Raw genomic sequence first — 15777 nt, forward strand, 5'->3', positions numbered from 1 at the left:
CTTAGGTAGTTAAGAAGGGCTTTCCATAAAAGACATGACTATTAATGAGGTTCAGAAGTTGAATAACAAACGAATCTATCTGGAGGAAATAGAAGATGTTGTCAGTTAAGGAAATGCAATGAACATGTGTGTGTGTGTGTGTGTGTGTGTGTGTGTGTGTGTGCGTGTGTGTGTAGATTGCTAGGATAGACAGATTATAAGTGTTCTTTATAACTATAAGGGTCTGAGGCTAAAGTTATCAAAATGAAATTTGATAAACCAACTATTGTGTGAAGGGGATTCTTTTAACTTAGGAATTATACTATGGATAGTTTCTGAGGACACTTAACAGATTTAAATGTTAAGGATTCTGTGATTCTTTGATCATGGTGAACTTAGGAAAGAACAGAGAGATAGTACAGAGAATTGGAAGAGATCATTTTTGGTGTTTCAGGTATCTTTTTATAGAAATTTTAAAGGTCAGCATTTACATTTGCTATACTAGGTTAATGATGGTGAGAATATTGTAAATAATCACAATGTGGAAGATAGCTGATGTGTCCTACTTCAGCAAAAACATAAAAGGCACAAAGAGCAAAAAAAATATGGCTGATCTAGATGAAGCTCATGTAAACAGAAAGGAATCTCAAAAACAGAATTTAATAGAAAGTGGTCAGAAATTTAAAAAAATGTTGGGGGACAACGTAGCTAAAGGTCAGGCTATTTATAAATGCCTGTAAATACATATCAAAGTATTCAAAAATTGCCTAGTTTTCTTTTTTAATTAAGTTTCCTAGGATGGTAACTCCAGTGTTGACAATTAGAGAATTCTCCTTAGAATAACGATTCTGAGAAATCCTACTCCTGCACTATATGGGAATCAATTCTTTTCTTTTCTTTCTTTCTTTCTTTTTTTTTTTGTTATGCTAATGTATTTACTAGAAATTCCCATTTATAGAGATTTAGTATAATGTAACTTCAGAATGGTACATAATTCTATTAACTGGAGAAGTTTTGGTTTGTTTGTTTTTTAAACCAAACTGTTGAAGAAAATGACAAACTACTCTTGTATCTTTGCCAAGAAAATTCCAAACAGGGTCAGAAAGAGTTGAACAGAACTGAAAAATGACAGAATAACAATATAGTCTGATAATTCATTAAATTTGACTGTAATTAACAAATTCTTGCATCATCAAATCCATAACATTGTACTCCTTATCTCCAAATCAAGTAAAATCAAATCAACAAAAAATTTATTAAAAGTACTGAAATATCCAGACAAGAGAAAACACAGGACAGCCAAAATAATGTAAATTTAAGAGCGTTTATTGTTAGCCAGCAACTGAGCCCACAAGTACAGGATTTGAGGAGTTATCACTGAGCAATTTCAAGGACACATATTTGAAGAAAAAAAAAACACAAGAATGTTCTGAACCATTTATCACACTAAAAATTTCCCATACAGGTGGCAAAAATTAACAAGGAGACAATATTTCTTTAAATTTTAAGCTTATCAAGTTGTCAACCTCTTTGGTGATAGATAAGGTTTAAGCCAGCATATCTGGGGGACATGTATGTCCAGACTGGAACCGCAAAATATCACCTGTGTTAAGGAGGGAAAAACTAGTTCCATAGTTCTGATTACAGAGTTCAAACAAAGATAATATTCTCATGGTTTCAGGAGTGCAGGACAGGGGTTAGTGTCCCTCCATTTCAGTACTATGTTCCAGCACCACACAAGACACTAGGGATGCAAAAGGAAGGCAAAACAGTTTCTGCTTTTAAGAAGCTTATATAGTCATAGAAGACAAAACAAATAATGAAACAGAGCATATCCAGGATAAAATGAAGATGAAAAAGTAGGGAAGGAGCTAACAACATAGCAAACATCTTCTTTATAATAATATTTGGGTTAATCATTACACAGCTATGTATTTATTATCATTATTATTATTATTAATACTATTAATTTTGTCTTTTTCTAAGGAGGGACAATTTCATTTGACATTTCAGTCTATGGCAGGATGTCACAACCTAATGCCACTGCTTTTCATCCAAACACTTTTATCTTGCTGGGCATTCCTGGGCTGGAACATATCCATTCTTGGCTGTCTTTGCCCTTCTGCTCCTTATACATTATGGCAATTTTGGGCAATGTCACAATCTTACTAGTGATATGGACTGTACAGACACTCCGTGATCCTATGTTTTATTTCCTGGCTCTGCTCTCCACAATTGACCTCGCATTCTCAACAACTTCTGTGCCCCGCATGCTTGGAATCTTCTGGTTTCAGGCCCATGAGATCAGCTTTGGAGGTTGTATGGCCCAGATGTTCCTCATCCACAGTTTCACTGGCATGGAATCTGGTGTCTTACTTGGCATGGCTTTTGATCGCTATGTGGCCATCCGCACCCCTCTTCACTACACAACCATCTTAACAGTTCCGGTGATGACTGGCATTGGAATAGTTACTGTGCTCCTCCCTGTCTTGCTTATGATACCTGTCATTATCCTGGCCTACCGCCTGCCCTTCTGCCAAGCTCATGTCATTGCACACTCTTACTGTGAACACATGGGTATTATTAAGCTGGCCTGTGCCAACATTCGTGTAAATGCCATCTATGGCCTCTTTGCTGCTTCCTTTCTTGTTGTGGATCTCATCCTCATTGGGGTTTCCTATGCCTTTATTCTCCATGCAGTCTTTCGTCTTCCTTCCCATGATGCCCGGCTCAAGGCACTGAGCACCTGTGGTTCACACGTGGGAGTTATGTGTATTTTCTACATACCTGCCATTTTCTCCTTCCTTACTCACCGATTTGGTCACCATATTCCCATATATGTTCATATACTTATTGCCAATCTTTATATGATTATCCCACCAGCACTCAACCCTGTTATCTATGGTGTGAGAACCAAGCAGATTCGGGAGCACGTACTCTGGTTCTTCACTGTCAAATAGATCCCAGAACATTCTTAAAGACCATGGAGAATGCCTTGCAAAGTGCATGTGTCCTAGACTCCAAAATAGGCCACCTGGTGGAGCACTTGGTATTTGTTTGCAGTTTGAGTGACTGGCAGCTAAGCGTAGGTAAACATCTAAACCCCTCCAGGCCTGAAAAACATTTCTTAGCCTTCTAATGACTATATAGCCTTCTACTATGACTAGTCCTAATAACTACTCTTCATAAAATGCTTACTACATTCCAATCACTGCAAAGCACTTTGTAATAATTATTTCATTTGAGATTCTCATGGCAAGTCTAGGTTATTGTTGTTCAGTTTTTCAGTTATATCTAAACCTTGCATGAGGCTTTATTGGCAAAGATACTAGAAACATTTATTATTGCCTTCTCCATCTCTTTTTACAGATGAGGAAATTGAGGAAAATAGGGTTAAATGGTTTGCCCAGGCCCACATAACTACTAAGTGTCTGAGACAAAATTTGAACTCAAGTCTTCTGACTCTCATCTTAGTACTCTATTCATTGAGCCAGTTAGCTGCCTCCTAATAAAACTAGATACTGTTGTTATCCCCATTTTCTATATGGGGAACTAGATGCAAAAAGAGCTTAAATCACTTACTCTATGTCACTCAGTTAGTAAGTGTTTGAAATCAATTTTGAGGTCAGGTCTTCTTAAATCCAGGCTAAATGTCTCCTATTTGATTACTGGTATATAAATATTGTCTAACTGTTGGATCTTAAGTAATGAGCTTCAGGAATTTGTTATTGATGAGGAACCTAGATATATATGGTCTGTAGATATTTAAAAAGTGACTATTCATATGCTCAAAAAGTTATCAAACTATGCATACCCTTTGATCCTGCAGTGTTACTACTGGGCTTATATCCCAAAGAAATATTAAAGAAGGGAAAGAGACCTGTATGTGCCAAAATGTTTGTGGCAGCCCTAATTGTAGTGGCCAGAAACTGGAAAATGAATGGATGCCCATCAATTGGAGAATGGCTGGGTAAATTGTGGTATATGAATGTTATGGAATGTTATTGTTTTGTAAGAAATGACCAGCAGGATGAATACAGAGAGGCTTGGAGAGAATTACATGAACTGATGCTAAGTGAAATGAGCAGAACCAGGAGATCATTATACACCTCAACAACATGAGGATGCATTCTCATGGAAGGGGATGTCTTCAACAAAGAGAAGATCCAATTCAGTTCCAATTGATCAATGATGGACAGAATCAGCTAAATCCAGAGAAGGAACAGTGGGAAATGAATGTGAACTCCTTGCATTTTTATTTTTCTTCCCAGGTTATTTTTACCTTCTGAATCCATTTTGTGTGTGTGTGTGTGTGTGTGTGTGTGTGTGTGTGTGTGCAACAAGAGAACTATACAATGCACAGATATATTGTATCTAAGATATACTTTAACATGTTTAGCATGTATGAGACTGTCATCTAGGGGAGAGGGTGGAGGGAGGGAAGGGAAAAGTTGGAATAGAAATGAGTGCAAGGGCCAATGTTGTAAAAATTACCCATGCATATGTTTTGTCAATAAAAAGCTATAATTTTAAAAAGTGACTTCATTTCTTAGGGTATTACCTCTTACTTTCTATAAGGGTCAGAAAACTCACTAATGAAAGTAGTGGTCTAGTCAACCATACTAGGAGAAGTGATGTTTTGTCTAGTTATGGAGAAAGAAATTAGTAAATAGAGTGCTCATGAGATTGATGCTGATGCCAGAAGGTGCAAGTCTGAGAGGAGAATCTGTTAAGGATATCAGCTCAGTTTTAGGTGAGACTATATAGTTTGAAGTGCCAGCTCTACAATTTTAGGATTTTACGATTTGATGTGACTACGAAGGGTGATTTTGACATTAAATGTTTTTGATAACTACTTAAATGAAACATAGTTTAGGAATAAATATTGAGGAAACTGAAACTCATCTCTAATCTCTTATCTTTCCATTTTGTGTTTCAATATAAGTAGAATTAATATGAAGAAAACATTAACAAAAATCCAGTGTTGTATAACACATAAAAAAGTCACCTCCTTTTTATATTTAATGAAAATTTATTTATTGATATTAATATAGATGATTATCCACACAAAACTAGTATAATATGATATTATAGAGATTCATTTGTACTATATCTTCTTCTAGAACATATCTATTGTGTCATGTAAAATATATATATGATAAAGAGATTCTTCCTAAATATTTCCTTAGGGGGACAGCCTATGATCTCTCATGACTCATTGTTAACTGTAACTGGGACAATGTTAGGGTTTCAACTATAACAGGGAGTATATAATCTCTCTCAAATAACTATAAACAATATCCATAAGCCAATAATCACATTTTACTCTTAAATGAAAGGGAGAGAGTAAACAAACATTTATTAAATATCAACTATAATTTTAAAGCATTTGACTCTAATTCTCTAAAAAATAACTTGGTTTTTACTGAATTAAAATGTGTAAATTTTTTTCACAACAATATTTTAAAGTGTAGTGTTTTAGTATTTCATTTCTAATTTGGGAAATAATTGATGGTTGGAATAAATTGATATTGTGAGGATGGGGAATAATTTTGGAGGAAGTGTAAGGTACAAATGAAGCTAGAAAAATTGGTTATAAATGGGGGAAATTTCAAAGTTGTAGACATTAAAAACTTGTGAGAAATAATAAAATAAAGTATACAAATCAATGTATCATAAAACAAGCATTTATTAATTATTTAAGGAAAAAAGGAATTCTAAGAGACAAATATGAAGACAGAATACAGTTTAGTCATTCAAGATATCTAGAATGGTTTTCCTTTATAATTCCTTGAAAAATGATGTCCAACATCTTTTTATAAAATTATAGCTTCTGAACCTTCTTTCAATCTCAGTTATACATGGGGGAAGGTAGTACTCAATTCTATCAAAATGAGTTTCCTTAAATCCTACAGTCTAATTAGATCATTTATCCTCTCCAGGGGCTTTCTATTACTTCTGTAGTAAAATAAAAAATTACATTTAGCTTTTCAAACTTTTTTGTAAGCTGTACATAGCCTAACTTGACAACTCTGTTGTACAAACCTCCATCTTCCATACTATGTGAGCTTGCCAAACTAGATTTTCTCTCCTTCCCCAAGCCCCATTCCCCACACACATATCACATTCCATTCCCCCCTCTCCATTTCTTTGACCTGGGTATCTTATATGGCTAGAATTACTCTCCTTATCTCTCTTAATCCCTGTTTTCCTTAAGTAATTAATAAATTCTTATTTAATGATGCATAGATTTGTATCTTCTATTGTATTATTCCCCCACAAATTTTCTATGTCCACAACTTTGAAATTCCCTTATCTGATTATTACCTCTTATTGTTCTAACTTTGTGCCTTACTACTCCTCCAAAGTTATTCTCCATTCTCATAACAATCTCTCGTCATTCCAACCATCCTTCATTTTCCAAACTATTTCTCACTATAGTTCTGGACTCATTTTTCTCTCTTCAAACTCTCTATATTGTCTGCTCTGTAGGCTTACACTTCCGTCTTATGCAAGACTATCAAATATTGGGTTCCAAGGGGAGACTGACTGCCACTTTTCTTAAGTTGTCATCATTTGGCAACTCCAAAGATAAGGTCTTCTAAAACCATTGCTGAAGAGCACCCATTCTTTGAATTCCTCTCAATTTGATCAATCAGTTAAATTTAATTGGCTATTTCAAAGGGATATCTATTGATAACAAAATCAGTATGCAATATAACCCTCCAAAACAGGGAGGTACACTCTTCCCCAGGAGAGGTGGATTCAAAATTAAAGTGAAGAGTAAAAATCATGCCCCCTATATTATGCCCAAAGACTTATCAAACTGTGCATACCCTTTGATCTAGCAATGTTTCTATTGGGCTTATGTTCCAAAGAGATCTTAAAGGAGGAAAAGGGATCCATATGTGCAAAAATGTTTGTAGCTGCCCCTTTTTTTTAGCAGCAAGAAACTGGAAACTGAGTGGATGTCCATCAGTTAGAGAATGACTGAATAAGTTATGGTATATGAATGTTATGCAATATGATTGTTCCATAAGAAACGATTAGGAGGGTGATTTCAGAGAAGCCTAAAGAGATTTACATGAACTTATGCTAAATGAAATGAGCAGAACCAGATCATTTTACATGGCAACAACATGATTATATAATGATCAATTCTGATGGATGTGACTCTCTTCAACAATGAGATGATTTCAGGCCAGTTCCTAAGATCTTGTGATGAAAAGAGCCATCCATATCCAGAGTGAAGATTGTGGCAAGTGAGTTAATTCACTACATAGCATTTTCATTCTTTTTGTTGTTGTTTATTTGCATTTTATTTTCTTTCTCACTTTTTTTTTCCTATTTGATTTGGTTTTTCGTATGGAGCAAGATAATTTAATAAATATGTATACATATATTGCATTTAACATATATTTCTACTATGTTTTAAAAAAATTAAATGGAGATTGCTTTTGACCTAAACTTCTAGATCTACTATTCCTAAAAGATTACAGAAAATTATGTTGGGGTGATCTTTTTTACTTTTACTTCATTTTCATTAAGCTACATTCTTTTACATTATAATTCAAGAACATCCACAAGAAAATGTATTGGGTCTATAGAAAAGATAGTTTCTAGTTCATAAGCAAGTAGTAAAATTATCCTTTTATGTCACTGAATATCCATCACTCAATTGTATGATGTAATTTTTTCCTGAAATTTCTATTTTTAATACTGTTTTCTATTTTTATAATAAATAAAATTTCTTTGTAATGAAAACATTTGTAATGAAAACAAAATCATGCGCCCTCCCCCCTCTCCCCCCAAAGTGCATTCAACTAGCACACACAAGATTTCTGGAGAGAATGGGCAAAAAGAAACTGAGGTAAACGTATAGAGAATCAATTTAACTGAAAGGCATTTCTATAATGTTGACTCTGAGAATTAATTTTCTTTTTTCTAGAAATATACAAGTTTTTGTTGGAGTAAGATACTCTCCGGGTCTCTCTCCTAATATGGCATAGTATCTCACATTATGGATTAATACACTACTGGGCTGAATGAAGCACATCTCTGAGTTAATATAGTGGTTCACTGGACTCATTATCTATTATTACAATGTCTTGGGTTAAATTCCCAGTCCATATTATTCATTTAAAAACAATCAAGAAAGAATAAACACAAAAAAAACCTGTGCACAAGGATAAGTTGTAATCCTGTAAGGAGATAAAACAGATAAATTACTAGCCATTTCCTTTTTCCCCCACCCAGAGTCTCAGAACAATTTTAATTAAAAACTACTCAGGACTTGAATCAAGTATTTGTTAAGTATTTATTTTGCATTATACATTACTCTAGGTGTAAAAGTGAGAATGATTATCTATTTGAAAGTTTTATGTGTTCACTTAGCTCAGACTTAGCTTTTCCTAAATTTCAACCTTTTAATTCCTCACACAAATCAGAAGATTTATCATTCTGCATTATCAGTCCTTCAGTTTCTCATGAGCAGAACAAAGCTAACTAAGCCTCAGGGTATAAAATTTGGACCAGGTAGCAAACATTCTATTTGTTTTGAAAGGAATGATATAGAAAGACATTTCTATCATGTATGCCTAGAAACAATCATATCTTGAGTTTTCATTCTAGCTGAGCTGTCCCAAGGGACTCAGTTCTGGAGGGGGGGGGTGTCATGGAGTGCTACTTAAAATCAATCAGTTCAACTTTACATTGTCTTATAAAGACCCCTGATTGTGTATGGCAGTTGACTGATGAACATCAAAAATTGTTGATAAAAGACTGTTACAGAACTTCAAAACCTGTAGGAATCATTGGGTTCCCTGAGATGAAAAATTGTTGATAAAATTGTTGCAGGACTTCAAAATCTATAGGAATCATTGGATTCCCTAACACATAATAAGTCTTTTGCAGGATTTCAAAAACTTGCAGGAATCATTGGATTCCCTGACATATGAAGTAATGGACAATAGATTGGTTTTGGACTATCTCTTGGCTTCTGAAGAGGTGTATGTATGATTGTTATTTATATACAACAAGGTGTTAACTCAGTGGAATTGATAAGACAGTGGTTATCTAGCATGTGAATTCTTTAGTTCAGTATGATTGATTTAATTTTTTACATTACCATGTTCATTCATATTGTTTGTTATATCATTACTTGCATGTATAATTCATGTTTGTTACACCACATTGAGCCTATGCCAGCTTTAGGGAGAGCCATCACTACTAGCCTGTGTTATATTACTATGTGTTTGTGTAATACTTCCCATGCTGATGGATTTATGTATACCTGTTTCAAGTGAGACCCTTCAGAAACCCACTAACAAAATCTGATTTGACTCCCCATTTCCCTTTGGTGTTTTCATCTCCTTTCCTGAGACATCAGGGAGGGTGTGATCATCTCCTTTTTTTAGTGTTTTCACTCCCCTTTCTAAGACGTCAGGGAGGGTGCGATCACCTGCTTTTGGGGGTTCTCACCTCCCTGCGAAGTCAGGGAAAGCATGACCATCCATGTTCTAAAACAAAAGAAAGAGGGAGATGTAATGGGCCAGAACTCTGGAGAAATGTACTTGAAACAAGGATTCTTACAACAAGATATTAACTCAGTGGAATTGATAAGACAATGGTTATCTAGTTTAGTATGTGAGTTCTCTAGTTCAGTGTGATTGATTTAATCTTACAACAAATAATGGTTCTCTAGTGATATAATGATTGGTTTACACTCAGAATGATGAATTGATTTAATTTTAATAAAGTAGATAAACTGGGACAAACAGCCATAGAGAGAAGACTTGACCACCATCCTGGTGGCTCTCCTGCCTTATGCATTCCTCCATTTAAAACAAGCCCCATTTGGAGGACCTCCAGAGAGCTAGTCCAAACATTATACTAAAATAGGTGTGTGGGGCCTGAGCTGTGTGCCTCCAAACTGGTAGAATAGTTCTCCTCCATATAATAGGAATAATATAGTTACCTTCTTCACAAATGCATTTTGAGGACTGAATTAAGTAATTGCTTTTTAAAAATGTTTTGTAAAAGTTAAGATGTATATACATATTTTAATTTTTGCCGTTGTTTGACTATTCCCCAATATATGTGTCCCTATCAATCCTATTTCCGTACTGGGAAGGGGAAGGGAGGAGGAGAACAATGTTTCATTATCTGCTCTCTGGGGCTAAGATTAATTATTATATTTGGCCAAAAAAAACCCCTGCTTTTTACAGTGTGAGTGTTTTAAGTATTATCATTCAATTGAGTCATTTTTCAGTTATATCTGACTCTTTGTGACCCCATTTGAGTTATCTTTTAGCAAAGACACTGAAGTGGTTTGCCATTTCCTTTCCAGATCATTTACAGATGAGGAAACTGAGACAAAGTTAAATGATTTGATTAAATGGCACAAAAGTTATCTGAGGTTAGATTTGAACTCAGGAAGGTAAGTTTTCCTGACTCTAGTTCTGCACTCCATATAATGACTCTCTCAGTTGCCCTAGTTATTATAGTTACCATTTAAATTATTCATATGGTTCTACTTATTTTAGATCCATCAGTTGATATAGATAATTTCATGGTTCTCTAACTCCTCATTTATTATTTCCTGTAGTATGATATTATTTCATTAAATTAATGTAGTGAAATCTGCCCAGCCATCATTTCTTAATTAATAATATTAAATAATAATTCTTTCTTTTTCTTTCTTTCTTTTTTTGTTCTTTCTTTCTTTTGTTCTTCCTTTCTTTCTTTCTTCCTTTCCTTTTTTCCTCCTTTCCTTTCCTTCTTTCCTCCTTTCCTCCTTCTTTCCTCCTTTCCATTTTTCCTCCTTTCCTCCTTCTTTCCTCCTTTCCTTCCTCCTTTCTTCCTTTTCTCCCTCCTTTCCTTCCTCCATTCTTTCTTTCCTCCTTTCCTCCTTCCTTCCTTCCTTCCTTTCTTTCTTTCTTCCTTTCCTTTTTTCCTCCTTTCCTTTCCTTCTTTCCTCCTTCCTTCCTTCCTTCCTTCCTTCCTTCCTTCCTTCCTTCCTTCCTTCCTTTCTTTCTTTCTTTCTTTCTTTCTTTCTTTCTTTCTTTCTTTCTTTCTTTCTTTCTTTCTTTCTTTCTTTTTTTCTTTCCTTCTCTTTTTCTTTCAATTTTCATTGCCTTTGAATGAGTTGATCCACATGCTTTGAATGCACTAAATACTCACTTCTTTCTCTAAGAATTCATACCCTTCTTCAAGCATTATCCAATACACCAGCTTATATGGAAAAGATTTTCTGAAATGTTTTTCTAATAATCTTATATTTAGTTATGTGTGTGACTATTGTTTTCACCACCATAATGGAAGCTCTTTGAGAGCAGGGACTAATTTTTAAATTATATATTTATTTGTTCATTTGTTTATTTTGCTTTATATCTCTAGCAAAAAAAGGACATAGTGTTTTGTACATATTCAGTGTTTAATAAATGTACATAATGAATTGGATGCTTATTTTTTGCTGTTGTCAGGCAGTAACTGGAGAATGTTTTTTTAATTCTTGGAACATTTGGAAAGTTGAAACTAAAAATATGTGGAAAGATTACCAGCTGTTTCCAGCTATACAGAAGGGTAATAGACTTTAAATTAGTCATTTCCAGAAAATTTCAAATAGAAGATAGATTGTTATCTGTTAAGGATATCATTTCCAGAGATCTACATTCTGAGGTACGAAGTGACTAGGTTTTTGAGTGCTCATCCAGTTCTAAAGTTACATTATTCAAATACTTGCATGTTTGATGAATGAATGAAGCCTATTTTTAAAAAAATATTTATCTTTGGGATAATAGAGAGACAGAGTGGATAAATTAGGTTCCAATAAATTAAATGAGAATAATTCTACAGTGTAATTTGCAATTATATAAAGAATGCTTTCTATCAATAACATATTATTCTATTTCTTCTCCTTCCATATTTGGATTAGCTTCCCATTGTGTATTATATATTTAATTGCATTTGTGGGGAATATCACTTTCTTTTTTGTTATTAAGACCAAGATACTACCAACCTATGTTCTACTGCCTGACCAAGATGCTGGGTAACTTCTGGTTCAAGTTGAGGGAAATTAGCTCTGGGGCTTGTCTCACATAGATGTTTTTCATTCATAACTTTATTGGAATGGAATCAATTGTGCTAGTATCCATGGTCTATGACCAATATGTGGCTATCTGTAACCCCCTTCATTGCAGCTTTGACCTTACTAATAGGATGGTCATCATGATGGGCCTTGAGTCTGCAGTCAGGTATTTCTTCACAATGATTCCTTTTCTATTCTTGATTCTTTGGCTACTGTTCTGTGGGTTCCATATCATCCCCCACACCTACTGTGAACAAGAATCTTGCTCAATTGGCTTGAGACAGTATCAAAATTAATATTATATATGCATTTGGCACTGTTTATTTCCTCTATTTGTACATCATAATCATTGCTTTCTCCTACATTCAAATACTCCACTCTTCTAAGAACATACTAAATTATTTTGGACCTTGCTGGCTGTGTTTTCCTAGAATTCATGTTTCCATATCTCAAGTTTAAAGGACTCACTTGGGGAGGATGTGTGTTGCTTCTGAATAATGAGAATTCAGAAATGTCCCTGACATATTCTGACTTCAGAGAACCTAAGGAAACCAAAGATTTTTACTTCCCCCCTAAAACTGTTTCTCCTAATTTCACCACTTTTGGCAGTGGCAATGATTTCTTCCCAATATTAAATTTGTAACAACTCTTAGATTATTTTAGAGTCTTTGCTCTCCTTTGATTTTTTTTTCCTTTGCAGTATTTTTATATCCATTTCTCTCCTTTCAGTTCCCATTGACTTCCCTAAGGAAGGTCTTCATTGTCATCCCCTACTCCCTATACTTGTTAGTCAAGAAAAAATATTTATATTTCAAAGTTATATTTCATGTGTATTTCAGACACTGTGACAAGTTCTGGATATACAAAGAAAAGGCAGAAGACATCCCTGCTCTTAGGGAACTCATAGCTTAATAGGTGAGGCAACTTGTAAACGAATATATACAAACAAGATATATACAAGTTAAATTGGAGATAATCAACAGAGGAAATTCATTTTAAGAAGTTTATTTTATGGATGCCCATCAATTGGAGAATGGCTGGGTAAATTGTGGTATATGAATGTTATGGAATATTATTGTTCTGTAAGAAATGACCAGCAGGATGAATACAGAGAGGACTGGCGAGACTTACATGAACTGATGCTAAGTGAAATGAGCAGAACCAGGAGATCATTATATACTTCGACAACGATATTGTATGAGGACATATTTTGATGGAAGTGGATTTCTTTGACAAAGAGACCTGAGTTTCAATGGATAAATGATGGACAGAAACAGCTACACCCAAAGAAAGAACACTGGGAAACGAATGTGAACTATCTGCATTTTTGTTTTTCTTCCCGGGTTATTTATACCTTCTGAATCCAATTCTCCCTATGCAACAAGAGAACTGTTCGGTTCTGCAAACATATATTGTATCTAGGATATACTGCAACATATCCAACATATAAAGGACTGCTTGCCATCTAGGGGAGGGGGTGGAGGGAGGGAGGGAAAAAAATTGGAACAGAAACGAGTGCAAAAGATAATGTTGTAAAAAAAATTACCCTGGCATGGATTCTGTCAATATAAAGTAATTATTAAATAAAAATTTAAAAAAATAAAATAAAAAAAAGAAGTTTATTTTAAATTGTGAGATTTGAACTGAGACTTAAAATAAGAAGATAACTGAAAGGAAAATGAGTAGTATGATGAAAATTCAGAGATTCTGAGATTTACACTTAGAAATTAGATATTGTCTAGAGAGAGAATATCCAGAAAGGCCTGTTGCTTTCCTCTTCTATCTTTTCTCTCCATTCCATCCTTCATACGATTGTCCGCATTATGTTTTTATTTATAGGTCTTTCCTTTTGGACCTTACAAATCTGTTTTCTGGCTCTCTAATGCTTTTATCAAATAATACACATTATTATATATCTTATTCTTTTCATAAAGTATAAAGCCAATTAGGAAAAGGTTATGTCATTTATTTTTATTTTTTATTCTCCCCTGGATTCTACCATGGTGTTCTAGACATACTGCAGTACCTAATAAATGTATGTTGAATGAATAAATGAAGAATCCTTAATTTTCTGGCCAAATAGTACCTCAGGATTCATGACTAAACAGGTGGCCCATTTTAACACACTTTTTTCCCTTAATGTCTTTGGCTCCTCCATCAGGTTTGATGAAATACTGTCCCTCCTAAGAACTGCCAATTTTACAAAAAAAAAAAAAAAAGAATATGTAAGTATTGTTTATAAGAAAATAACAAGTCCTTTCAGGCTCCCTTTTCTCTATTCTTCCTTTTGGACGTTGAGAATAGAGGGGGATCTCTTTAAAAGGTGGCATGAGCTTGTTCTCACTGCCCCCCTCCAAGAGCAGCACTTCTTCCAAGAACATGCCAGAATTAGTAGTTTTAATTTATGGTTTATGGTTTGTTGAATTTAGAGTAGGAGTTATAAATGATGTCTGTATGTAGGACAGAAAGTAAATCAAGTATATTGAGATTTGGATTTTACTTAATTGTGACACCAGAACTTCAGAAACCAACAACAGATAAATCCATTCAGTTTTGGAGTCATTCTGATCTACTGAAAAACAGAGGAAGTTGCTCCTTTCTTTCTGATGGTCTAGCCTCTGCCTACCTAAACTATGTTCTTGTTTCCTGTCCTATCCACACCAGTGAACCTTTCCTCATGAACTTAGACACATCTTATATAGGCTCATTTTCTTCAGGTAAGTAGTTTTGTTAATCTCTGGCCACATTTCTTCTAGTTCTAGAGAAGGTTTAAGAATGTATTGCAGTGGAGGGAGATATGTTATTTCAGATCTATACCATAATCCTCTGAGCTTCAGTTTATAGGCTTGAACCATATCATTGTGATTCAAGGTTAACTGATTCCTGCAGTCCCTGTCCTTCCTGAGGAACAACATGGGTAGAGAAGAGGCTTGTTCAGATTCAACCATAGTGTCAAGTCTCCCACAGGCAATTTGGCATCCCCTATCCCCAAACTTGTCCAGTCATTTCCTAATGACTGAAAATCTGATTATAATCAAGGGATTAACCTAGAATGATGTTTACTTTGGGCCTCAGGGCCATAGTTCCTTTTCCCAAATGCCAGGTTTGTGCAGACTGTAGGAGGAAGTTACTCACAGAGGGATATGATTTTAGAATAAAGTCTCTTTCTTTGAAACTGCTTAGGCTGGAGTGCAGCCTGTAATTGAGACAGACATAAGAATATATCTGATACCAGAATTGGTGAGTTATTCTCTAGATCATTTCCAGAGCTTTGGGGTTCCAAACATTTCTCCCCATTAGGAGAGGTACCAGGCAGGTAAACATTGAACAGGGCTAGAAGAGCAAATTTGATTAAGGTAGGAAGGTTTTCACTTGAAAGTCTTACTTTTCTTAGTTTGAAATCACATATATAAACCAATAGTCATAAGATATTCATTAGTCATGTCTTTTATACAAAAGAAATTACACAGGTGCTGCAATATAAGGAAAGCATCTACAATTTCTTTTATTTCCCAATTTTAGAGGACTCATGATGAAGTTATCTTTTTACACTCTGGTCCCCTGAAAAAATTTTCAATGTTCCTAGAAGCCTCTCATTTGGTTTGACTATGTTGATTCTGTGACTAGATTTATTTTTTTGGTTTTTATTTTATCTAAAAAATAATTTTCACATTGTCATAGATTCTTTTTTATTCTTTTTAATTTTTAAA

The 15777-nt window shown here is 34.6% G+C and overlaps 1 protein-coding gene across 1 annotated transcript; it reads left to right on the forward strand.

The window, feature by feature from the left end:
* Positions 1–2003: 2003 nt before the first annotated feature.
* Positions 2004–2939, forward strand: LOC127558111 (olfactory receptor 52J3-like). The gene has a single exon (XM_051991339.1). The coding sequence runs from the start codon at positions 2004–2006 to the stop codon at positions 2937–2939; it is 936 nt and encodes a 311-aa protein (XP_051847299.1).
* The last annotated feature ends 12838 nt before the right edge of the window (positions 2940–15777 follow it).

This window comes from Antechinus flavipes, chromosome 3, assembly GCF_016432865.1.
Source record: "Antechinus flavipes isolate AdamAnt ecotype Samford, QLD, Australia chromosome 3, AdamAnt_v2, whole genome shotgun sequence".
NCBI lineage: Eukaryota > Metazoa > Chordata > Mammalia > Dasyuromorphia > Dasyuridae > Antechinus > Antechinus flavipes.